Raw genomic sequence first — 26,379 nt, 5'->3', positions numbered from 1 at the left:
TTTTTTTTTTTTTTTTTTTTTTTACTATGGCAGCAAATGCCTTTAAAATCTTACTGACATAAAATACCAAATGCTTAGTTTTTGCTGATGGATCTATGGTTCACTTGCATATCTGTTACACAGTCTGACCCTGGTTTAATCTGACTTCGGGCCTATGTATGAAGTCATTGTATGGTAATCAGGCTAGAAGATCATCCATAACCTGAAAGCTCTTTCTTCTGCTCAAGGTGAGAGCTCACAAGTGCTCTTCCATGGGCTAGAGCAAGTCACACGTTCAGAGTCACTGTCAGAGGCTTGGGATTTGTGCTGGCCCCTTGGAGTGAAGCACTGCGGCAGGGGAGAGGGACCAGTGCAGAATAATCCAGTTATCACCTCACATTCCTAGACCTAGCCTGCCCGCCTCCAACCTTGCTGGTGTTTTGCTAGCAGTCTCTGTGTGAGGACAAAGCTGAAGTAATTATCAGTTCATAGGGAAGAGGCTCTACCTTTATACAGAATGTATTAAGGAATTTGACTTCTCTGTAGACCCTGCTTTGTCTTTATTTTTTATTTTTTTTTAAAGACAGGGTCTTGCTATATCATCCAGGCTGGCTTTAAACCTTCAGGAATCCTCCTGCCTCAGCCTCCTGAATGCTGGGATTATAGATGTGTGCCACTACACATGACTGGAGGGGAGTAGAGATTAATGTTTTCTATGACAGCTGGGACAGGGTCTCTTCCTTACTTATGCCCCCAATTATTATCACCTTTCACAGAAGTCTGCACCAGTAAATTTTCTACTCCACTGCATGAGCTGTCAGAGCCAAATGAGCCCCGCCTCATGTTAGAGCGCTGTGAGGTGTGGTTTTTAGTGGCTTTTACTTTGCCCCCACCAACTATTCTATCTCCCATCCCGTACTTAGGATTTTAAAATCTCGGTTCTTCATTTGTCTGTGCTGAGTTTTCAGAGCTGATTGGCTTTTCCCAAAACCAGAAATTCCTTTCAATTACTGGTTCAGAAACAGATCAGTTGCCCTTTCTTGTTTTTCCACTGCTTATGCCATTTCAGTGGATTTGAGGAAGCAAAAGGGACAGATTTGAGCTGGGTCAGCCAGGTTGAAACTGGAATCCCAGTGTTTTCCGAAATGTTACATTGTTTCACTGCAAGGACAGAGACTGACTGGGAAGCATCTGGGGATAAGTTAGTTCCTTCACCAGTAAGCGCTGACTTTCTCTGAAGAGCAAAGCTTCATGAAGAGACTGTGTACCATTTCCTGAGAATGATCAAGTGCCTTCAGAATCATGGTGAAAAGCAGCTTGATTTCATAACTAAATGGTTTGCAGAAAGGTCCCATGCATGCCTCCACAGGAATAGTTTGCCACAGATCACAGAATGTTGATGTGGATAGTTGACATTGTGAAGACTTAATAATGAATTTCTGATTTTCTCCTTTACTAGAGCATGACTTTATGAAGGTGTGGAGTGTCATGTTCTGCATTGTATCTCACAAGCTAGTAGTACCTGGCACATAGTGGACCTTCAGAAAATTTTGGGTGGAAGCAATACAGATATTAATGATAGACCATAGAGGCAAAACCTCGGGCCTCCTAAGTATAGTGCAGCACAGTCATGATAGGTAGGTGTGTTCTTTAAGGTAATACTGTCAGGAATTAGTTCCAATCGATGCTTAAGCCTCCATGGCTCTGTGGTAGAGTGGGGTGGGAGCCTAAAGGGAATTAGACTTTGATCTGAAAGCTAGAAGAATAGACATTGGTCACAGGGCTGTGGTCCATTTCAGAGGCTCTTATTACCTGCCATGTACCATGCCTTCACCTTTACCACTTTATTATGTGCCTTTGATATCCATCCAGTATGACCTCTGCACTGATTCAAGTGAGGGATTTTTCTGGCCACCAAAACTCATTTTTTCTGTATGACCAGTTGAGATGTAATATTTCATGCCCTTTGAGAGCTGCCGTCAGATCAATGACTAAAAGGAATTGGTAAATAAGAAGCCCAAGTCCCTCACCCTCTTGGTGGCATAACTCTGAGACATATGATCTCTCCCCAGCAGACTTCACCTCTAGTCCCTCTCTGTGGTAACTGGCTTGATAATGCCCCATTTACTGGCTGTCTTCTCTGGATCACGTCCCCCACTTTTCCTATCTATGTTTTCTCCACCTAAATCAACCTTTCACTCTTGCATACTTGTCTCAGGGTCTACTTCTGGGGAATCTCAAGCCATGACAGTCTGCTCTGAGTCCCAAGGACTTGACCACTGAGTGGAATTCTTGAGACTGCAAAATCCACATAAGATTTGGGCTTCATGTTGCCTAAACCCTTAAAAATTAATGACAAAAACAAAAAGAAAAGCACTTCTGTTTTTTCTTGTTTTAAGAAGTTGTGACTTAATTCTGCAATTATATTGTATAGCTCTCTGGGATGACCAAGTAATTTTTAAGGACAGTTGAAAGTGCCCTGTTCAGAAAACATGTATGACTCATGTTGCCTGTAGGAGGGGTCTTAGTGGACTAACAGGGATTCCTGGGCCCCCTAGGAATGCCTTGTTTCTTGCTGCCACAGGCTGCTTATTTCTTCTAAATATGGCCTCCATGTTACGTTATATTCCCTCTGGTTTTGCTCACTGGTTTTCTGGTTATGTCTGGATTCTCACTGTCACTGTCCCAGAATCAGATGATCCAGGAATATCTCCCAGCCTGGCCTCCTGCAGCCAGCTCCTTAGGGATGAACAGATGCGAGGGTCATTCTGCCCGCATCGTGTGATGGGTGGATGTGGGAGGCACAGTCACACTGACCTGTGATCTTTGCTTCTTTACAGATATCTCAGTGAGCCTGCTGACCCTCGTGGTCACTGCCTGTGGTCTTGCCCTCTTTGGTGTGTCTCTCTTCGTGTCTTGGAAACTCTGCTGGGTTCCATGGCGAGAACGAGGCCTGTTCTCTGGTAGCAAAGACAACAACCAGGAGCCTCTTAACTACATGGACACAGAGACCAATGAGCAAGAGAACAGTGAGGACTTCATGGACACACCCACACCCTGCCCTGACTCCTCCATGAAGATAAGCCACACCTCCCCAGACATTCCCTTCTCCACCCAGCCGGGGGTCCAGGAGAACTGTGCACATGGGGTCCGCATGCAGCGCCAAGTCACAGAGCCAACCTCATCGGCTCGGTCAGTAATGTCCCCTTCCTTCCTGAATGCAAGGCTAAGGCCACCCTGTTATCCTTTTTTGGCATCAGTGATTAGCCAAGGAGCCTGTGACCTTTTAGATGTCTGTTCAGTATTAGAGATATGGATATGGGAAAATGGTGTGCTTCCTATTCAGAATTTTGGTTCCTGAGGTCTTTTTCTCTTAGGAATCCAAAAAGTAATACCTAACATTATAAGGATTTAGGATGTACCAAGTATGATATATGAACTTTACATGCATTATTTTATTATAGCTTACAAGTTTATGTGATAGATGCTATTATCGCTTTCCTTTTATAGCAAAAGAAACCTAAATCAAGGAGATTAAGTCATAAAGTAATTGAGCACACCAGTAGAGATTTGAACCTTCCTAGTTTAACCAACACCAGAACCTGAGTTCTTAGCCAGTATTACTTTTATAGGACCCTCCTAGTGCGATAGAATTTATTCACTATGAGTCTGATCTAGCCTAGCAGTCTTCAGGTTCTACAATGTGGCCAAGGTCTTTGTCCATCTTCAGTCTTTGTAAGGCCTACAGAAAACTCAAGTGTATGGTCATTCTCTTTCCATTGTCTGGAAGCTTTGTGCTCTTCAGCAGTAGAGAAATGACAAAGTGCACTAATAGAAACTGTGGGTGGATTCTGGGATCTAATGAACTGGCTTTACTTACATGTGTAACACTGAACAAATTACTTAACCTCCATATGTGTCCATTTCCTCTTCTGTAAAAGACAAGTGGCAATAGTAACAACTTTTAGGTAGTTTTGAGCATGAAATGATAACCTACGTTTACATAAGCCTGCACCTAGTCAGTGCTGCCCTTTTACTTTTCATATTACTGTTGTCACCATTGACGCTAAGATGAGCCTCTCCCATGACAGATTATTCAGGGGTGACTTTGAGGCTAAACAGCAAGTTCTAAATCACTAAATAGAAAACTAACTTTTAATAAGAGACCTTAGAAAAAGAAATATAGGAAGCAACTTTCATTAAAATGAAAATATTTGCTTGAGTGATAGCCAGAGGAATCACATGTGCTATTATTTGGAAAGTATGAACACAGTTTGAGGATTTTTTAAAAAAACAATCTTTTATTCTCTAGAAACATAAATAAGATTTTACTCTTTTTTATGTTAATCAAGTTTATCCTAGAGGCTCTGCTCATTCATGTTAAGTGGGATGGAATATGACAGTTTATAGTTTAATTTTTTTCAGAAACCTATTTTAGTATCATTTCCAATTCTAAATCAAAGAGCTAAACTTAAAATATTCCTCTGTAAGGAAATGGGTAGTTGTTTGCCGTCTGAGCTGGATGAAACCCTTAGATTTCATCAGTAGGATTTCTCTTCCAATTTTAAACTTAAATATAACCAGAGCTCTGTTTGATGCTGTCACAGAGTTCACGCAGTGGTGCAGACTCGTAATAAAATTCTTTCAGCACTTCAAGACCCTGAGCCTTTCAGATAAGGTCTCCACTGAAATTGTCTCCTATTCAGTTCTACTTTGCACATTATCTTGTCTGGGTTCCTCTAATACAGGGTGATTTAACTGGGTTTTTATTAGAGTTGGTCCTAGCATTCTACCATATAGTTCTACTGAACTAATAGCAATAATATCACTGTAATTATTACAGTATTTATCCCAGACAAATATATAAACATTCTATGTATCAAGAAATATAGTTTGTTTAAAAGAGAAAAACTGTTGTCATCTTCACCATTTATTTGCAGAAATTGGGTAGAAGAGAGAAAAAGAAGAGAGCAAAGACATTTTCCCTTTAAAATGCATTTTACATTCAGATTTATGTTAGTTTTGGAGACCTGAGATTAAATTATCTTTTCTGATGGGCCAAATCGGGTTTAGTAATAGATGAACTGCTGTGAGAAAACTAAACTCATTCTAGCTTCATTGACCCAGTATTAACAATTTGCATCATTATGGATTTAAAAAATTCATATCTAAAGTACAACTGACCTAGTTTTATGGATTCTGTCTGGAAATACCTATCTTTGTCTAGTGGTGTATGGTTCTCTAATTCTTTAGCGATGGTGTGACATTATGAGGGGGAAAAAAAAACCACAAACTTTTTTACTGACAAAATGGAAAAATAAATGAAATGTCCTTCATGCTCTAAAACATTTTTTAACATTTCCTTTTAAGTAAAAGAATGTTTGGGAAGAGGAAAATAACATTTTGCTGAGATGGCCCTGAATAGTGTGCTCTTATGTCTTTTATTTCTTCTACCTTGTTTCTCATTATGTCCTTTGCTCTCTCTCACTGCCATCATTTTCTTTCTTCTTCTACCCTTCAGCTGTTAACACTTGTCGCGGGGTTCCTGGACACCTCAGCCCAGAGTACATAAGACTTATATTCCCAGTTAAGAGCATCTTCCCTGTCACTACAGTTGGCATAGCTTCATCACAGCATTCACATGGAAATCTCAACCTCACTTGTCCTCTTCAGATCGGATATGTTTGGCTCACACCAGTGCAATTTGGAATAGACCAAAGATGAGCTTTGTTCTATCTTCGAAGAATGTTTCTGCTCAGGATGAGTTTCCATTGTTCTTTCCAAAACCAAGCAAGTTTTTCTAAGACAAATCTAATAAGCTCAGTTACTATTAAAACCAACCAAAAGTTCTGTTAAATCTTTTCAGTTTGGATGAAATCCCTCATGAATCAGTGACCTAATATTTTATGAATGTGGATATCGTAATTTTCTCAAACATTTTCAATGCCAGAATTTTCTACCAATGGTCTCTATTCCCTGTATCTCCAAAACTGAGGGACCTACAAAGGTCATCGATTCCACTCTTTGATTCCTGTCCCAGGATGAAAGTCCATCCTGTTTTTATTTTTTAAGCTTTCTCAAATTTCCTCTGTAACAGTTTGGTTTTATGAAAAGAGAAGTAGCCATACCATAAACTCCTTATCAGGACTATTAAGACATTGCTCACATGAACTCAGTAGGAGGCTTTACTTGAAGAAAGCTCATAATACTCCAGTTGTATTAGCATTTCTTCCGGTTCTTTCAGTGTCCCATGCCTAGAGAACTTCATAGATGTTGTTCCCTCAGCCAAGAATGCTTTTCCTTTATCTCTGCCCTTCCTGACTTCTTTGCAACTTTAATATTTGCATTAAAATTTCTTCTTGATATTCCACCTGAAGGATGCAGTCTGTTTCCCATACCTTTGTACTCTCATTTCTCACACTGCCTTGTTTTCACTCCTCTACAGCATTGAACTCTTGATTACTTACTACCTATCCTCCCCTCTCTACTGTGAGTTCTGTGAACTCACAAGAGACTATTGTATCTGTTTTGTTTCTTCCTCTGTGTCCAGCCCGTACTGCAAACACTAGAACGTAGCAGACTTTTTTCCATTATTGACTAAAAATAATAATTGTTCAATGCTTGTATCTTGTTCTGCTGTCAAGAATGGCAAAGGGGCTAGAAGTATAAATTGAATAAAATCTGTAGTAGTGTGAGGCTGGTGGAGACCATTTATTTATCTTAGTCTTCATGCTCATGAAGCGTCTCCCAGCTAAACCTCTAACCTTTTCCCTCAATTAAGTAATACAGCCAGTCACAAAATTACATGAACAAGATTTGAAAAAAGAAAAAGATAACCGGGCCGGGGATTTAGCTCAGCGGTTCAGTGGCCTGCCTTGCAAGCACAAGGACCCAAGTTCAATTCCCGGTACCGAAAAAAGATAACCATCACACTTTAATTTGGGTCCCCTTACTTGCCACAACTCCAGTTATTAGTACACAAAGATTAAATGTTGCAATTACTCTATGAGTAATACATTTCAACTAATCTACATATTTGTACATAGAGAAAAACATTTTGCAACACTATTTTAGTTATTTTTTCAGATTTTAACAAACTAACAACTTCAAAAATGGAAATTGTCAAGACCCATCTTAATTTTCACAAAATCCAGCAACTAGATGGAATTGTGCATTTTCTCTACTAAGATTTAGTTCTCAGAAACTGTTAGGCCCATAATGCTCAGATATTTCCTCTGGACCAGTGGTGGCAAGCCTGTGGCATGCGTGCCCCAGCAGACATGTAGTGCCCTCCCTGCTGGCACACACGCCGAGTTGCCATAGCCTCACCACAGCAGCAGGTGCACATAGGGGCAGCGTTGATATTTGTGATAAATAAATGAGTTTTGGGTTACAGTTAGGGTACTTGGTCTCCAAAAAAGGTTCACCATCACTGCCTTAGACACATGTTAAACATTTGCTTTGTGCAAAATTCTGTAGTAGGTGCTAGTATTAAAGGTTAAAGTATTTGAAAGTTACACCGAGGTTTCAAACCTATTTAACTTGGGAAAGGATGGGAGGAAGCAGCTCATACTTCAGTGCATCCAGTTGCACTTGATCACACACCCCTACTGGCTTCAGAGCCTGATGGCTACTGTAAATCCCCAGATCCAAGCCAAGAAAAGCCTTAGCTGTTAATTCCCCCTTGCCTTTATAGTGTGCTAACTATATCTGTCCCTGTGCAGAATCTTCCCTTGCTGTGTCTGTGCCATTTAGAATATCCTACAGATGAGCTTTGCTTTAGACCTGGGACAGAAAGCTGGTGGTTCAGAAAAACCCAGCTCTCTCTTCTCCATCACTAGGGGAATATCAAAGAAGGAAAAGGGGTCCTAGCTCCACTGTTTCATACTTGCCTTTGGAATATAAGAAAGAAACCAGGAGTGATTCTGAAGTCATAGTTTGCTTTGCTCTTTTCTCTCCTTGGACCTGGAAATGGCAGGGCAGGTTTCACCTTGAGATGAGGCCACTGAAGTGAGGGAACATAGAAGACAGAGTACTTTCTTATGATTGCACAGGAAACCTAGAGACAAAAGGGTTGCTAAGGATTCTAAACACTGACGCTTACAGGGTCTGGAATAAAAAACACTGTGGGGTTTAGAAAAAAAATATAAGGGGCTCCAGGGAAAACTACTGGTGTGAAGCAGCTGAAGATCCCATTAGAGAGCTAGTACCAAGATGAAAATTGAGTTAAAACTTTTGAGGCCAAAGAGCTGAAGATCCTGCTGAGCATTTAGCTCAGTGGTGCCGCCACCTACCTTGCAAGTGCAAGGTTCTGAATTCGATCCCCAGTACCAAAAAAAAAAAAAAAAAAAAAAAAAAAAAAAAAAAAGCTGAGGATCCTTTTAGAAAGCTGGGACCAAGATGAAAAATTGGTTAATTTCCCTAAGTCTGTGTCACCAGTGTGGAAGAGAATATGGATGAGGCCACATTGAATAGGTGGGCCTGGCTCAACTACCATCTCCCCTGTGAAAATTTTCATTCATTCTCTCTGTTCCTAGATTCTCAAACCTCGGATCAGCACTTATTTCCCTCTGCCCTGCTTATAGTTCTTTAGGATTATTTCCTCACCTGCCTGGCCAATCATTTCTTTCAAGGCACGCAGTTATCTTTTTCCCCCCTCTGTATCTTTCACTCCACTTGACACTTTGCTTTGCAAATTCATGTTTCTTGAATTTCTGTAATGTCCTCTTTCTTAGGACCCAGTGGAAACAGTTTGGTGGTTCAGGGACTGAGAATAGAGCTGTGACTGGTTAATTCACATTTGAGAAAAGCAGAGGGGAAAAAAAGCCCCCTTGCCTCTTTGTTCCTGACCCGTGATTGCAGCTCAGTATAAGGCTCAGATTTCTTCAGGAGTGAAAATGTTTTTGAGTTTGTAATGGGAAATTTGCTTTTCAAATTTTGTTAATTATTTTTCAACTCAATCTTCCAACTCAGATCTAGCTTCAGTGTACATTCGATTCCTTATCTCTTCACTGACAGGAAATTGCCTCTGCTGGCCCTGAGAGAGACAGGGAGGTAAAGGAAGCTGAGAGTTCCAACCCTAGTAGCCAGCTTCTCAGAGCCTTAGCACATAGCTTATTTACAGAGATCATCTGTGGACTTTCCTCCCCCTCATCCTTCCTCCCCAAGTGGGTTTACATTTTCATCTTTCCATTTATTGTGTACACCAAATACCGATTCTCAGACCTGCTCAAGAGTGTGCTTTGGACACAGATTACCTTTTAAAATACTCAGTGCCACAATGGATGTCATTTGGTCATTAAAATCCATTAAAATCCCTGGCTCTGGTAGCTTCTTGTACACTATACATTCAATGACCACTTTCACTGACCACTTCATCTAGAGTCATGACACTGTTCTGGATTATTCCTCTCTCTTGCTTTGGACTTGCCTTTTTCCCCCTTCCTCTATTTGAGTAGCCTGTGAAAGCTACAGAATATTGATTTTCCTGTTTCCTCCACCTCATCATCGTCCTGTCTGTGGGACACTCTCTGTTCTATGTTCGTATTTCTTAGCTCCCAGAGTTCTAGTAATTATGAAGGGAAGTTAACAAGTTACCCTGGCTCTCTGACTATTCTGAACTTTTCATCTTTCCATGTTTCCCACCCACTAACTCTAATAAATTCTCCTTGCCTCCTGAAAAGAGCCCCAGGCAATGAGAAACTGTTATACTCTGTTACAGGCTTTGCTATCTGTTTTAAGCCACTGCCTTACAGTGAGATTCAGCTGTTTTTCCAATAGGAATTCTGGATTGGGTGAAAAGTATTCAGAATGAAATCAACACCTACAGCATTGGGCTATTAGGCAATAGTGTTCACATTTGTGATTGATTTTTGGAAGAATCGGATTGTATTGGAATTTTGAAAGGGGAACTTCCTGTGCAATGGAAATCTCAGGAAATGGGATTTGTTTTAGCCTTTGAAGTACAAATCTCCATAGTGCCCTCCCCAACCCACCCTTTCTACCCGCTGGCAATCCATCATGGTTAGGAAAAGCTGAACGTGTGGTACTAATCTCGAGTTTCATATCTCAAAAATGTACATGTACAGCAGAATGTTCCATTGCTAAGAAGCCAAATCCATGTATTTTAAATTAAAATTAAAATGTACTTGGTAAACTTAGTCCTACAGATAAGAGTGAAGACAAATGTTGGTGTGATGTGATGAATCTAAAGCCAGTGTTCTGAAAACTCAAAGGTAACTTATTATGCGCAGAGTCTGCTCAGCAGCCACTCTGAGAAGAAAGTAGCTACAGCATGGCTGGTCTTGACGTTGGGTATAGAAAAATGATTGTTGTTGCATCAGACACCATTCTCAAGAAAAAGCATCCAGTTGGGTGTACTTTTATTATAAGGAATAATCAAAATACATAGTGTTTAAATTTTTGAAAAATTACTAAAGGAAGAGACACATCAATACTATTAAGTTACCTCAGAATACTTTCTTCATCCCAAAACTTAACCCATTGCTCCTGCCACTTTCTGAAGCAATTCTGCAAGTCCTCTTTTGTGTCTCTGAGGTCTGATAAAAAAATCTGAATGTTGCTGCTGAGTGCCATCCAAGGGAAAGGTAGGCTCATAAAAACATTATGGCGTGTGCCTGTCCACCTTATTTACCAGATCTGGCATTGTGTGACTTTGTGACTTCTTGCTCTTCTCCAAAGTCAAAATGACCGTGAAATATAAACATTTCGAATCTACTCAGGATATTGAGGCAACCACAGCAGCACAACTAAGGGTACAGAAGAGAACTTCAGAAGTGGTCCAGAAAGTGGCAAGAACGATGGAAGGAATGAGAAGGGGGGGATTTTGAGGAAGATGAATGGCAATGTACATTTTACTGTAATAATGTTTTTTAATGTAAACATTCGTATTTTTCAGTCATGCCTCATGTAAATATCACCATTGACTAAACAGCACCCAGAAGAGTCTACACTAGTCCATACTAGTTAGTCCTACTTGTTACCCCCTACCAAGAATGGTAGGAACTGACTCAAGGACAAAGTTTGGGCCATATTTGCATCTAGCTGTTAGAAAAAAAAAAAATCAGTAGCAAAAGGAGGTGGGACCGGTACCATTCCCTTTTCACCTCTGCTTGGGGCTGGACATTTACTGCTTTCTTCCAGTCCTTTCTGTCCACTGAAACGAACAGCATGATTAAACTCTGTGTCATATCATAGCATCCCACTTCTTCATTAGGATTATCCTAGCTATACTAGCATGGAGAGCCACTTTGGGTACTTAGCTTCTCCCACTTCCCTGTCACCAGATACAGATTAAGATTGTGGATTTCTGTGTAAGAAATTAAAATCTATGGTAAGGGGAAAAAAAATGAGAACCAAGACCTGTCATGCAAAGGTACAAGATCCCAACGATGAATGTAACTGTACTGTGTACCTAAAAAGTACCAATACACTCAATGAGAAAAAAAAGATGTAAAAGAAATTAAAATCTCATGGCAGCAACTTTCAGACTACACTGTTTTTGCACATGTGGGAATGTTTGTGACAGGGATATGTCAGCTTGCTGTGGAGTATGTGTGACAGGTACAAGTGACAGTTCTGTGTCAGTACTCTTGTTGCCCTACATGGGGTGATTAGTGATCAGGAGGATATTTTAGTATGAAAGGGAATACTCAGCATCTGTGATGACAAAGAACAATTTCAAACATGTTTTGAGGGCTGTTAGTACCATTTTTACATCTTTATTTTTTAACAGTTTTAAGAGAGAAATTGAAGACAAAAATAAATGTTTATCAATCCCTTGGAGACAGCCTTGATGTTCCTTTTCACCTTCCACTACAGATTCTATTTTAATTAAGGTTATTTGTTGAGTGACTCCTTATGACACAAAAGGAGGATTCTGAACTCTGAGCTAAAAATAAGCAAAAGTAACCTTAAGAGAAACCTGATAGGTAATGAATACCTCTTCCAACTTGTGAGGACCCACACAAGAGAGGTTTTAAAGAGAATTTTAGGGAAACCATTAATGTTTATTCCAGAAGTGAAAACTTCCGATCATCGTGTAGTACAACTAAGGTACAATCTCAGCACTGTCACTTGCACATGACAGAGCCAACATGATGTCCTGCAAGCAAATCCATCTCAGTTGCATATATCTTTGCATGAGCAAAAGCTGTTCTTGTGATGAAATGATTTGATTTGAACCCATAAGAATTCACGTCTTTATAAAGCTATATGACAATGACAGGAAATTCTATGTAATTTAGAGATGCATTCTTCTTAAAATAACACTTAGCTAGATATTTCAATTTTAGGATATCATCTATAAAGTTAAATAATTTTGCTATATATTTATTTGATGCTTTTAATTCTCTGTCTGAGAAATGTCTGTTCATTTCAGATGCCCATTTTTGATTCGGGTCTTTATATTTGGGGACCTTGTTTTTTTGAGTGCTTTATATATTCTAGATAATAGTCCTTTATCTGAGGAGCAGCTGATAAAAATTTTTTCCCACATTGTAGGTTGTCTCTTAGCTCTGTTGTGGTTTCTTTTGCAATGCAGAAGCTTTTTAATAAGATGAGATCCCAGTTGTTGATTCTTTGTGCTAGTTCCCATGCTACTGAGGATTTGTTCTTGAAGTCTTTTCCTATGACAGTGTCTTCAAGGGTTCTGCCTAACTTATCTTCCAGCAAATTTAGTGTCTCTTTTTTTGACATTTAGATCTTTAATCCACTTGGGTTTTAGTTTAGTGCATGGTGAAAGATAAGGGTCTAGTTTTAATCTTTGGCAGGTTGAAATCCAGTTTATCCAACACCATTTAATAAAGAGGCTATCTTTCCTCCAGGGAGGATGGTTGGCTCCTTTGGCAAAGATGAGGTAGCTGAGTACATCTGCAGTTATTTTGTATCTTCCAGTCTATTCCACTGATCCTCAGGTCTGTTTCTTTTCCAGTACTATGCTGTTTTTATCACAGTGACTTTGTAGTATAGTTTCAAATTGGAAATTGTTATACCTGCTGCCATGTTTCTGTTGCCTACGATGGCTTTTGCTATTTAAAGTCTCTTCAGGTTCCAAATGAATTTTTGGATTCTTTTTTCTAGTTCTGTGAAATATACTGTTGGAATTTCAGTTGGCGTTGCATTGAACCTGTATAGCAGTTTTGGTAGTATGGCCATTTTCACTATGTTGATTCTTCCTACTCAAGAGCAGGGGATATCTTTCCATTTTCTTATATTCTCTTCAGTCTCTTTTTTCAGAGTGCTGCAGTTTTCAATGTAGAAGTCTTTTGCTTCTTTTGTTATATTGATTCCTAGATACTTCATTTGTTGGGATGCTGTTGTGAAAGGAATTGTTTCCCTAATTTCTCTCTTAGTGAGTCTGTTATTTGTGTACAAGAAGGCTATTGATTTTTGATTGTTGACCTTGTATCCAGCTACTCTGCTGAAAGTGTCAATTAAGTCTAGAAGTCTTTTGGTGGAATTTTTTGGGTCTTCAATGTAGAATATCATGTTGTCAGCATTACACCTCACCCCAGAAAGAATGGCTGTTATCAAGAAGTCAACCAATAACAAATGTTGGTGGGGTTGTGGGGAGAAAGGAACCATTCTCCACTGGTGCAACCACTATGAAAATCAGTATGGAGATACCTCAAAGAGCTGGGAGTAGAGGTTCCATTTGACCCAGGCATCCCTCTGCTGGGTATCTTTTCAAAAGAATTAAAAGAATCATACCACAATGATATATGCTCACCCATATTTATAGTGTCACAGTTTGTAATAGCTAAAACTTGGAAACAGCCCAATTGCCCATCATTTGGAGACTGGATAAAGAAGATGTGGTTTTTCTATAAAATGGAATACTACTCAGCCATAAAGAATGAGAAATTAGTCATTCGTAGGAAAATGGATGCATGTTGAGGTCATACTCTTAAGTGAAATAAATCAGTCACATGTGTAAATACCAAATAGTTTCTCTGATGTGAAAAACTAAAAGTGTAAGTAAGATCCAAATGGTATAATTGACAATGTGAAATAGGAAGAAAAGGGCTAAAGGTGTAGGGAAAGTGGGAAGGGTAGGGGAAACAAAAAAATAAGGGAAAAGAAAAAAATATGAGAAAATGAAAAAATGGAAATAATGTTTTTATAAATAGGGAAGGGAGGAGGGGGTGAAGAGAGGGCAGGGGTATGGGGCAAAAATAAGAACCAAGACCTGTCATGTAAAGGTACAGATCCCAATGATGATTGTAACTGTACTGTATGCCTAAAAAGTACTAATAAACTCAATGAGAAAAAAAATAATTTTGCTATAAGTAGCTTGCACAAATCTTTACATTGCACCTGCCAGATAAGCTTCTTTAATGGAGCATTAGAAAGTTTAGAATGTGTATTAAACTTTTAAAACTCCAAGGTCCCATGTTGATAAGTTCATTTCCTAATACCAAGCCTCAATTTTGAGGTTCAAGCCTTGAGGAGCAGCTTAATTCACATTGATGAGCATTTTGCATTTAGGCCAAAAGGGAAAAAAAGGGTTCATGGATCTAAGCTCTTAGCAGAATGTAATAATCTACCTGCATTTCAGGTGCAAGTTTCTGAACAATCAATAGCTAATGAGGTTATAACTTGGTTCTTTCTCACTCTTCATTCAAGGCATAATTCAATCCGAAGACAACTCAACCTGTCAAACCCAGACTTCAATATCCAGCAGCTTCAAAAACAGGAACAGTTGACCGGAATTGGTAGAATTAAACCAGAATTATATAAACAAAGGTCATTGGATAATGATGACGGGAGAAGGAGTAACAGCAAAGCTTGTGGGAAACTGAACTTCATTTTGAAATATGACTGCGACTTAGAGCAGCTCATAGTGAAGATTCACAAAGCTGTCAATTTGCCTGCCAAGGACTTTTCTGGGACTTCAGATCCTTACGTGAAAATCTACTTGCTTCCTGATCGGAAAACAAAACACCAGACTAAAGTCCACAGAAAGACCCTAAACCCTGTGTTTGATGAAGTGTTTTTATTTCCAGTTCCCTACAGTGATCTTGAGGCTCGGAAACTTCACTTCTCCGTGTATGACTTTGATAGATTCTCTCGCCACGACTTAATCGGCCAGGTGGTAGTGGATCACTTCTTAGACTTGGCTGATTTCCCCAGGGAGTGCATCCTTTGGAAGGATATCGAATATGTCACCAATGTGAGTCCAGCCTTTCTTCATTTGAGGGTGGGCGGTGCTTCTTGATTAGCATGGAGACACACTTTTATTTGGGAAGTAAAGTAATAAATTCATGTAAATATGCTTACAGCTATTAATTTAGAACTTCTTTGTATTTTTCCAGAGACAGGTTTTTAACAATACTCGTTTTGAAATTTCTAAGAATTACTTATGAAAACTATATGAAAGATCACATTCTATCTTTTCTATTTTCTGATTCTTAGCAGTTCCCTAAGAGGTAGAAGATGTCTGTTCTTCTAATTACTCTTTTGAGCTTTCTTAGGTTGTTTGTGCTAAGTGGGTCGTCATATCCAATTCATTTTACTCTGCAGCTAAGACATCATTGCCTGACTCTGAAAGTGCTAACTCCTTCCTTGTATTCTCTTGTTGGCTCCATGGTCAGATCCTCAAATTTAACACTGGAAATGGAAGTGATTGAGAACAGCTGGCATCACATTTTCAAATGTAAAACTCACAGAGTCAAAGTTACAGAGAGATCAGTCTGAAAAGTAGCTACAGATGATAGCAAAATGGATTTACAGGAAAGCAAATCCAATTTAGAGGCTGAGAGGGAATACAGATGTGCCATGTAGTATCCTGTATATTCACAACACACAAGATCTCTGTCTAACAATCAAATATCTCCACTATTACTATTCTGTTCTCAGCCACTGTTATATACTGGGGACTCCCTCACAGTGCGGCTGGTACAAGGAATACTTTTCCTCCACATGTCACAAAGCTTTTGCCTGGAAAGTGTGGCACAGGGTTATGGTAGCCACTACTTTAATGACAGGGCCACTATAGTTATGCTGGGAAGGAAAAGAGTATCAATCGAGGTACTGGAAAAGGAACAGATAATCAGGAAAGGTTGGAATATATGCAAACCAAAAATGGATGTTGGTGAAAGCAAGGATTGTTTCCCCAATCCTGGTTATCAAAATCAAGTGCAGGTAAGTTTTAAGGAAATAAAATTAACAAGATATGACTGAAGAATCAATTCTCTCCCAGGACACTTACCATGTCCCCTTGGGCGGGGAAGCTGAGACACTGCCAGTGATGAGACTTGGACTCAGGTCTGATCTTGGGATAGGGTCAGGAGGGCTTGATCATACCATGTAAGAAAGCATCAGTTTCTATTTTTTGACAAATAGATTATATAAAATAGCTAGAAAGATTATTAGAAAGTTCAATGGGGATCCTGATATCGTCTTCTAGAGATTTGATAGAGCAACACTGTGCACAGAACTTCATAAAAATCTGGATAGGGCTGATTGCTAATGGGAACATTTGCACAGGTTCCCACAGTGCAGGAGTACACAGTGGTGTGCTTCAGAGACCTCTGGCCCTGAGATCACAGCCACTGCAGTGCCCTCCTGGGACCAAGGGCTTTCTGTCCACTGTTGGAAAATCCTAGATAGATTGTGAATTAAGAAGGATGCAAGATTATTTACCAAGGAGGAAAACCTGTAACCAATTTTCTAGGCCTTTTGATAGCCACAGAAGAATGGATGTCCTAAGAATGGAATTACAGGGTTTTTTTTTTATTCTGCAACATACTGTTTTTAAAATCCATTTTAAAAGTATTACTTGCAGCTGTTTTGACTATATATATTTTTAATGTGACTGTGTACAGAGATTATATAAAGGTCTGAAACTTGCCAAGATTTCATTTCTGTAATTTAGATATATATCATACAGTGTATGTAATAGATACAGATTAATGAAGGAATAATTAAGTGAACAGGCATGAACTCACCAGCTGAAGGACAGAACATTGCCAGTACTTTAGCTGACCCTGGATCTTCCTCCCTTTTTATATTCCTTCTCTGTGCAGAGAAAGCCACTATCCTAAATTTTATTTATATTGTGGGATGTGTGTGTGTGTGTGTGTGTGTGTGTGTGTGTGTGTAAAGCAATAAACATTTAGATTTTGTCTGTTTCTGCTTTTCATGGTTCTTCTTTGACTTGCTTCTTTTTTTCAGGCAGCACTGATTATGGCATTTCATGACAGAGGTGAATGGAGCAGATGAATATGCATTTTCAGTGCCATATTATATTCCATTACACTAATATATGAAAATTACCATTTTAATATTGATGACATTCGGGTAGTTATTTGTATTCTAAATAATTATGATTCTAATAATATATAATTCTAAATATCTCAGAAGAAGATTTTTGTACACATCACTTGGTTCACATACACAATAATTTCTCTATGGTGCATCCATGATATGCGTGCATGTAACACATATATGTATTAGACTTTTCTGGATAAGGACCTTGTCATCTCCAGAGTAGCTGTACAAATTGATCACCCCACTGGTGACGTTTGACAGATGATCCTACTACTTCACTTTCTCACCAACTGTTAATGCTTTTCACACCGATTAACATGTATGTGTGTGATGCATGTAAAATAGTATGTTACTGATATTTCTTTGGTTGCCAGTATGAACATCTTTTCCTGTTTCTTGGTCATTCATGTTTTCTTAATTGTGAAATATTTTTTTAGCACTTTCCTCTAACTTTTCTTTTTTATATATTGATTCATCTGTGCTCTTTTTAGTCTGGTTCTAAATCTTTTGTTGCTTATATGTATCAGAAATACTATCTTTTATTGGCCGGGGATTTAGCTCAGTGGTTCCGCCGCCTGCCTCACAAGCACAAGGTCCTGCGTTCGATCTCCGGTACCAAAAAAGAGATACTATCTTTCATCCTGTGGCTGTTTTTATATTCACCCTGTGGTGTCTTTTGATAAGTAGAGATTCTTATAGTGTCTGCTTTAATAAGTAGAGGTTATGTTTGATAACATAAAATGTAACAGTATTTTCTGTTGTAAGACAATTGTGTTTAAGAAGATTTTCCATATGTCATACAATATTTCTCCTATATTTTTTGTTAAAAGTATTAAAGTTTTGACCTTCTCAAATATAATTTAGTCCTCTTCAGAATGGAATTGTATATAAGTGGTGCCCTGTGTAGGCATCTTATGTTAGTCAGTTTGGGCTGCTGTATTAAATACCATAGGCTGGTTGGTTTAAATAATAGACATCGATTACTTTCGGTTCTGGGAGCTGAAAAGATCAAGGTGTTGACTGATTCATTTCCTGATGGGACTCTTTTCCTGGCATGCCTTCCCTCTCTGTCCTCAGGTTGTGGAGAGAGAGCCAGCTCTCTTCTCTCTCCCTATTTAAAAAAATTATTTTAATTATGTGTGTGATATATAATAGTTAACATTCATTTTGGGCAGTTGATAATATGTCTGTCTGTCTCTCTCTCTCTCTCTCTCTCTCTCTCTGTGTGTGTGTGTGTGTGTGTGTGTGTGTGTGTATGACATTTTGATCATTTTTGATCCCTTTACCAAACTCTCCCTACCTTTTCCCCTTTCTCTTCCTCTGATTTTCTTCCCTGTCCCAAAAAATCTGCCTCTCTCCTACCATTTCTCCTTTATTTTACTCTTTATTTTGGGGGTTCCTTTTATAAGAGAAACCATGTGCTTTCTGATTCTGACTTATTTAACATTATGGCCTTAAGTTCCATATGGACATTAATCCCATCATGAGCCCCACAAAGGTGACCTCATCTAACTCTAATTGTAGCCCACAAGCTTCATCTCCGAATAGACTCATGTTGGAGATCAGGACTTTAACATACACATTCTGAGGAGGGGCACAAATATGCAGCCTCTAACACATCTGTATTTATTTTTCTAAATGGATAAATAATCTTCTGGCACATTTTCTCAATAATATGTATTGTGTACTTTGTCTCATATAGATTTCTGTATTTGAAGAAATGTTTCTGGATTCTCTCTTCTGTCCTTTGTGCTTCTTGACAATCTCTACAAATAGCGCAATTTGCAAATTATTGTTCTACAGTATGCTCTGATGTCTGGAAGAGCAAATCATCCAGCCCACTTCTTTAGTTCATTCTTGGCTGACACTTGATTTTTCTCAAAAAATTTTAGAATTGAATTGTCAAGTCAAACAGAATTCTTTCTGGCATTTGTTTGGGTGCATATGAAGTCTATGGAGTAGGTTAGAGAAATTTTACATCTTTTATGATATTGAGTCTTTCTATTCATGACCATATTGTATTTCCCCATTTATGTAGTTCTTTTTTAGTTTTTCATTCAAGCCTGATAATTTTCTGCATGAGAATATTGCATGTCTTTTGTTAGATTTATTGAGAGGTACCTAATTTTGTTATTTTAAAATTATATGATGTTCTAACTATTGCTGATATATAGTTGAAACTTTTAAAGTATTTATCTTCTGTTTGGAAAATCTTGTAAAACATATATGTATATGTAGCTAGTAGCCAGCTAATTAAAAACTCTACCTTTGAGCTACATCACCAGTCCAGATATTCTTATAATTTGATTGTAGGCTCTTCAGACTTCTTTGTAAATAACCTATTATGTATGAATTACAACAGTTTTGTTTGTTGTTACCTAACCTGTACCCTTTATCCTTTTCTATACCTTTTGTACTTTTTGTTGTTCTTGTTGTATAATGCACAGACTTTAATTTAGAGCACAGCACTAAATAATAAATCTGGAAGTAGGCATCCTTGACTTGTTGCCTATTTTAAATGTTATATCTTTACATTTACATGAAGTAAGATTTTGCTAAGGATTTGTTGTATCTTAATCAATATTAAGAATGTATCTCTCAATTCCTAGTTGACTAAGGCTTTTTTAAAGATTGCAGCTGTTTTTTTACCAAATGCTATGTTTCAATCTGTTATTTTGGTCAATTATATTAGTTTTTAAATTTTGAATCAGCCTTACATTCCTAGAATAATCCAAATTTGCCTTGATGTATCACCTTCTTGCTACACTGCTGAGTTCATTCTGCTACTTCATTTTGCATTTTATGTGCATGACTGTCCTACTGTGCTGTTTGATTTGAAGTGAAGGCAGTTCTTGCTTTATAAAATTAGATTGCTCTTGCCCTGTGGCTCTGGAGGCATGGGGGTTTTTATTTTTGTTCATACTGAAGGAACTCCCTCAATTTCTGGCTTCAGACAATAAGGAAGGAAATATTATTTTCCTGGAAATAAAAATTTGAAAGTCTCAGCCACTTTGATTTTGGCTTTGTAAAGCTATCATTTGGGCTTTTTCAGGCTTCTAGTTTTTTTGTTGTTTTTTTTTGTTTTTTTGTTTTTTTGAGAAGTCATATTTATTGTAATATTTATTCCTTTGAATGTAAATTTTCTTTTTTGTCTTATTGCTCCCTAGATCTTGCTTTCCTCTTTGGTGCTCTATATTTTAATTATAATATTGCAAGGTAGGCATTTGTTTTTATTTACTCTGGTTGAAATGTGTTCAGATTCTTGAGTCTCAGCTTGTTTCCTTTGATCAATTCTGAAAAGTTTTCGTCTATTTATTTATTTTCATTATTGGATGTTTTTGTACCTGTGTAATACATTTGACAGCCTCCTTTTTCAACATTTTATGTTTTTACATAACTATATTTCATAACTTCATACATAGTTATTTTGTATTCTGTTCCTCATAACTCCTGTAGCTATAATCTCTGCAGCTCTGATTCTTCTGCTTAACATTTCTGTATTCTTTATCTCATCATGCCTTGCTGCCTCTTGAACTCAGATTTGTGGCTGTTGGCTCATCTAATTTAAAACTGTCCATAGGAAGTTCCAAGACCTCGGTTTAAAGTTCATTCTGTCAAAGATATTTTGAGATTGTTTCTATCAGATGCCTTGATGAACTACTCACATGGAACAATTTAAACTAAACTTTGAGCTTAAGAGATTTTTGTACAAGAGCAAGGGCTCCAAATATACAATGCAGGTTTTTATTAGTGGTTAGAAACTAGTAGAGATCTTTCTTACTCTTCTTAGAACAAGTTCATGACAGATACGTATCTCCAATATCTACTTATGCAAGGCAAAAGTTCTGTTTATCCTTTGTAGATATGAGCCTCAGGACTTGGGACTCCAGCTTTATGCAGGACTCTTTCTACAGTCCTCCAAACACCAGAAAGTCGGAGCGACCTCCATTCAAGCTCCATCTCCAGAGGTTACTTCCCTCCATGGATCCATGCTTCCTTATTGTTCCTGGCCACCAAATGTTCCATTTTTGTCCCGTCAGCTCTGCTACCCATTAAAAAAGATTTTATAACTTCATGTTTGTATGTGGAGGATTTTCTGTGACTATCCTATCCAGTGGAAACACTGGTGTATTGCTCAAAGTTTGTTCAAAAGGCCATTTTTACTTATACTGCCTAAACAATATTCTGTGTATAATATATCTGCCTTATGACTGAACAGAACTCTAGAACTCATACAGCCTAAAAATCTTCCTTTAGCAAATAAAGCTGAGAAGGAGGACCAGCCATTAGGAGATTCAACTTAGGTCACATGGTTGAATACTGGCCAGGTGGGAATTAAGACTGAGTTTTTGCAGTGTCTATTTTAGTCTGTTTATTAAAAGATGGCTCAAAATGATCATACATACTGCTTTACCTCTCCTTTTTCTCTTTCTCTGCTGACTCCCTGCCAGATCCTATCTTAAATCCCACTTCCTCTGAGAACTATTTTCTCAGCCTTGGATTAGGGTACTTTTTCTGATACTTGCTTCCAGGATTCTTTTTTGTCATTACCCATAAGGTCTTTTATGCATTTGATTTTGTTTCTTCCCCAGTGGACACTTCTGTTAAGTGAAGAGGCCAAATTGTAGCGGTACCCAACCTCTAAAATGGTATCTGCAATACTTAATAAGTAAGCACTTGTAGCATAAAATGAAGCTCTATGAGGGACTCATTTGGTTAAGCTCTAGGGATGATTGGGCTGGAGGAATCTGTGCAGATCTGAACCCATAATTAATCTCTTCTAATTTTTTATTCTTCCAAAGAGAATGAGTTTTATAAATGTTTACATTCAAATAAAAACTAGTCCTCTTGTTTTCCTGGGGAAGAATAAAATGGCCATTATTAGATCCCCATCCCTGCCCGGTACTGGAAATCAAACTCAGGACCTTGCGCCGGTGAGGCAGGCATGGTGCCACTGAACCAAATCCCAAGCCCTTAAATGGCCATTATGAGTGTAGAAATGATAGCTTAATTAAACTTTTCAGCTACTAATGCAAAATCAATAATAATATAATGCGTTTTTTGCGGGGATATTGTCCCTTAACAAGAGAGACAACAGCATCTGGGGGAAGGAAAATTTCAGATAGCCTGGTTTTAAGGGTCTGGAGGAATGTTGGCTGTTGTGCCTTGTATGCTTGACTTTTGTTACTGGCCCTCTAGCCTGAAGCACTTCAGAAGTTTTTTTCTTGTTTTCCTGCCTGGAGACTGGTTCAGAGATTTTCTTTGAGATTGGTGATCACCTCATTTAGACTCTCGTTTGGAGAAGATGTCAGTGTTCTTACACAGTGATGGTAGAAGTTCTGAGGTATCCTAATGCTAATGTAAATTTCAGTTTGGAATAGAGACCATTATAGCATAAACTTTTTTTTTAATCTTAGTAATTAAAAAATCTTATGTTCCCATCAAAAATCAACTTTGTGAGCTATTGCCAATATGTGTACTGACTGAATTCAGAATTTCCCTGTCCTGTCTTTTCTGGGCCTCAGACCATTTCCACACCTGATAGAATGGGACTCCTGGGACTGTCAATAGCTAGCATGGATTTTTAGCTGTAAGTAAGTTGGAAATCAGACATGGGCTGATTCTTGAGTGTGCTGGTGACTGTCATCATTGTCTGCCCTCTTCAGGACCCCGCCAAGGGGAGTTTCCCCATGTGGACCATACAGATGTTACCAGTCTGCTGAGGGTTCTTTTCTTCAGTTAACATAGAAATCACAAATTGATATGGTGTAGCTCTTTTAGGGTTAGCATCTCCACCTTTGAGAGCAAGCAGCTACTGGCAGTTTTCAGAAACTCTTCTGCCCACTGGAGATGATGGCTCCCACCAGTTCTCTGTTGTTCTTTGTCACTCTGCTTAGAGTGATCTTCACTATTTCCAGCACCAACCATAGGCCTCTCTTGGTGCCAGCAGCCCTTGGTGTTACTAGTTCAGGATGTACTACTTGAGACAAAAATCACAAATAGTCAGTAATACGCCATTGATAAAAGGCTTTATTAGAATGTGTGCCGCAGCATAAAAGAAACAGTGTACAGAGTCACCTATGGGGAGATTGCTTATATATAATGGTCATGGGTAAGGGAAGGGCCCTTTGTGAACCTAACTGAGGAGAGCTACGGCGGGTGGAGTTGTCCAGAGAGCTGTAGTGTGGAGTCGTCCATAATAGGTCCATGCCTGAAGCCTGCAGCAGCCAAACCAAGTATCTCCCAGAGTGGCCATGGGCACCCGGTATAAATGACCAGGGCCCACTTCAGGGTGTTTGGGCAGTTGTAGAATAAAAGTACTTTGCAGTGAATTTTGGGCCCCTCTTCCCTGTCTCAGAACCATGTAGGCAGGGGAAGTTTTAAGTATTCAGGGAATCCCAGGATGCTTTTCTTCAGAGTTAAATACAAATGGGGCAGGCATTGAAGTGTATTGGTTTTGTTCCATTGTTTCATAAATTACAAGTGATTCCTGGATGATTTTATGGCTATGTTGTATTTGGTGGTGCCTTCTCAATGGGTTACAACTGGCTGGAGGGTGAAGAGGTAAGAGAGAAAGAAAAAAAAAGTGTTTTGTAGCACTTGTTAATTCTTGTGGTATAAATATTTCTAGTGGGCTTATTTCATGTTGCCAGTATAACATCTTTGAAGACAAATTTGGTGAAAGATGCTCACAATTACCTTTCCAAACTGGTGCAAGTTGGTAGCAGTCAGCTTCAGTATATCACTGTAATGCTAAAATCTCTATAAACTGCTCGGTTACTTGGTACTAAGGGATTTTGAAAAATTGGAAAAAAAATTTATAGAAAGCCCTAGTTTGTAGCTGCTGGCAGGGAAGCCATTCTCCTTCTATAATGTGGACCTGGGAGAATTTGGCCATCACAGGTCTGCTGAGCTGTGCTTTGATGAGAATCCTCCACATCTTACTCTGTTGTTCTTCTCTCTGATAGTCCCCCTGACGTCCTGATTATTCAGAGGTAGTAAGAAGTGGCAGAGGTGTGGAACAGAACACCTGAAGGAAGGGATTGATGAAACTACAAGCCATCCTAGCACGGTTGCCAGGGCAAAGCGTTTTATTTTTAAAAGAAATTTATGACACCTACATGAGCATAATAATGTGTGTATATAGTTGAAAAATTATTACAAGATGAACATTAGTCGATATAGAACTTAACTAAATAAAGAGAAGCCCCCTGTATTCCCCTCTTCTATCCCTATAATTTTTTGCAAAGGTAATCAGTATAATGAATTTCATATACAATTTCATTGTTTTTTAAAAATAATTTTGCCATATAAGAGATTTTTCTGTTTTACCTATTTTTAAAATTTATGTGAAAGAAATTATAGCATATGTATTCTTTTATGTTCCATATTATATGTACTTAACTGTAGTTCTTTTTGCCATGGTGTTTTAGCTTTTTTTTATGTGGCATAACAGTTTATTAATCTAGTCTCCTGTCATTGGCTATTTTAAATAAGTTTTTTTCTGTTTCAGAAATACTGACAGTAAACTTTTCTGTACATGTCTGCAAGAATTTTTTTAAGGTGTATACCTAGGAATGGCATTGCTGGTCTCAATGATTTAACAAATTTACAATCCAACCAGCAGTGTGTGAGCCCATCTTTACCTGTGTCCTCTCCACATTTATTAGTGCTAATTATTAGAGTTTAAGTCTAATAATTTGCCATAGATTCTTCTATGTTTTATACATTGACAGTTATACACAGGAATGATAAAAACATATGGTCAGCGTTTAAAAAAATATTACAGTAAAAGACAAATTGTCACTAATCCCCCTCGAAATACTCCCTCATTTCAAATGCATTTGTTCTGTGGTTGTTTTCTTCCTTCTGAAAGCAGTTTTGGAAGTATGGAGTGTCTGTATAAGTTGTGATCAAAAATACAGTAAATACTGCTGCTGAGTGCCATCCAGTGGAAAAGCAGATTTGTAAAAACACTGAAATTTGTACTCATTCACTCTATTCACTGGATCTGACACCATCTAACTTGTGGCTCTTCTTCAAAGTCAAAATAACCATAAAAGTAAATGTTTTGAATTGATTCAGGAATCGAAGCAGCCTAAACAACTGAAGTTAGTCACAAAAGAGGACTTTGAGAAGTCCTTCAGAAGGTGGCAAGAATGAGGAGAAAAATGTGTTAGATGCAGAGGGGGATGTGCTGAAGGCGATTAATGGTAATATGTTTTGACTGTAATATGTTTTGAAGTTTAAACATTCACTATATTTTTATCATACCTTGTACCATACATGAATAAGGGAGATTTCGTTTCTTCTTTCCCTTTTCATTTCTTGACTTCCCCCTTCGTGCAATCCTTTTTGCTTAATTTATTGCATTTACTAGGATTGCCAATACAAACACCAGTAGAGTGATCCTTGGCTTGTTTCTGATCTTAGGAAGAATATACCATAGGATCAGACAGTGGCTATACACCGTTTGAAAACCTGAATGGATATTGAATTTCAGCATGTGATTTTTCTTAATCTATTGGGCGTGTGTTTTCTCCTTTTATCTTTTAATGTGGTATATTTTATGGCTGCATTCCTAGGGTATCAAAATGTTTATGATGTATTGATTTTTATATACTAGTACACATCTATACATAAATGTGTATATGTTTCTATATCAGCTATTGGATTCATTAATATTTTATAAAAGATTTTTGGAACTAAATTCATGAGTCAAATCAGTTTATGATTTTATTTTCTTGTTCTCTCTTCATTTAATTCTCTTATTAAAGCCAATCATTAAAAATATTATGGAGAATTCTTTTTGCTTTTTGAAGATTTTTATGTAAAATCAAATGATATTTTCCTTTGATGTTTTGCAGACCATGCCTTGAAATTTTCTGGATCAGGTGTTTGTGTTGGTGAAAATTTATTCAATTCATTTGATAGTTATAAGTTATACAAGTTTTCTACTTCTCCATGGATAGGTTTTAGTGGTTGAGATTTTTCTAGAAATTTGTTTATTTCATCTGTGTTTCAAATACATTGAATGTCTTTATAATCTATTGTTACATTTTTATCTGTTTCATTTGTGGTTATGTTTTTGTTTTAATTTAATTAGTA

The 26,379-nt window shown here is 38.1% G+C and overlaps 1 protein-coding gene across 1 annotated transcript in view; it reads left to right on the top strand.

Moving 5' to 3' along the window:
* The first annotated feature begins 2,583 nt into the window (after positions 1-2,583).
* Positions 2,584-26,379, top strand: part of Syt9 (synaptotagmin 9) — a 108,078-nt gene continuing 84,282 nt past the window's right edge. Inside the window, exons 1-3 of the mRNA XM_033763921.1 lie at positions 2,584-2,758; positions 2,820-3,171; positions 14,626-15,172. Of these exons, the coding sequence (XP_033619812.1) occupies positions 2,584-2,758; positions 2,820-3,171; positions 14,626-15,172 (1,074 nt within the window). The remainder of the gene's footprint in view (positions 2,759-2,819; positions 3,172-14,625; positions 15,173-26,379) is intronic.

The sequence above is a fragment of the Fukomys damarensis genome, unplaced genomic scaffold (assembly GCF_012274545.1).
Source record: "Fukomys damarensis isolate Sample0158 unplaced genomic scaffold, DMR_v1.0_HiC HiC_scaffold_16, whole genome shotgun sequence".
Classification (NCBI taxonomy): domain Eukaryota; kingdom Metazoa; phylum Chordata; class Mammalia; order Rodentia; family Bathyergidae; genus Fukomys; species Fukomys damarensis.
Note: the sequence above shows the minus strand (reverse complement) of the source record. Positions and strands in the feature narration are given on the sequence as shown.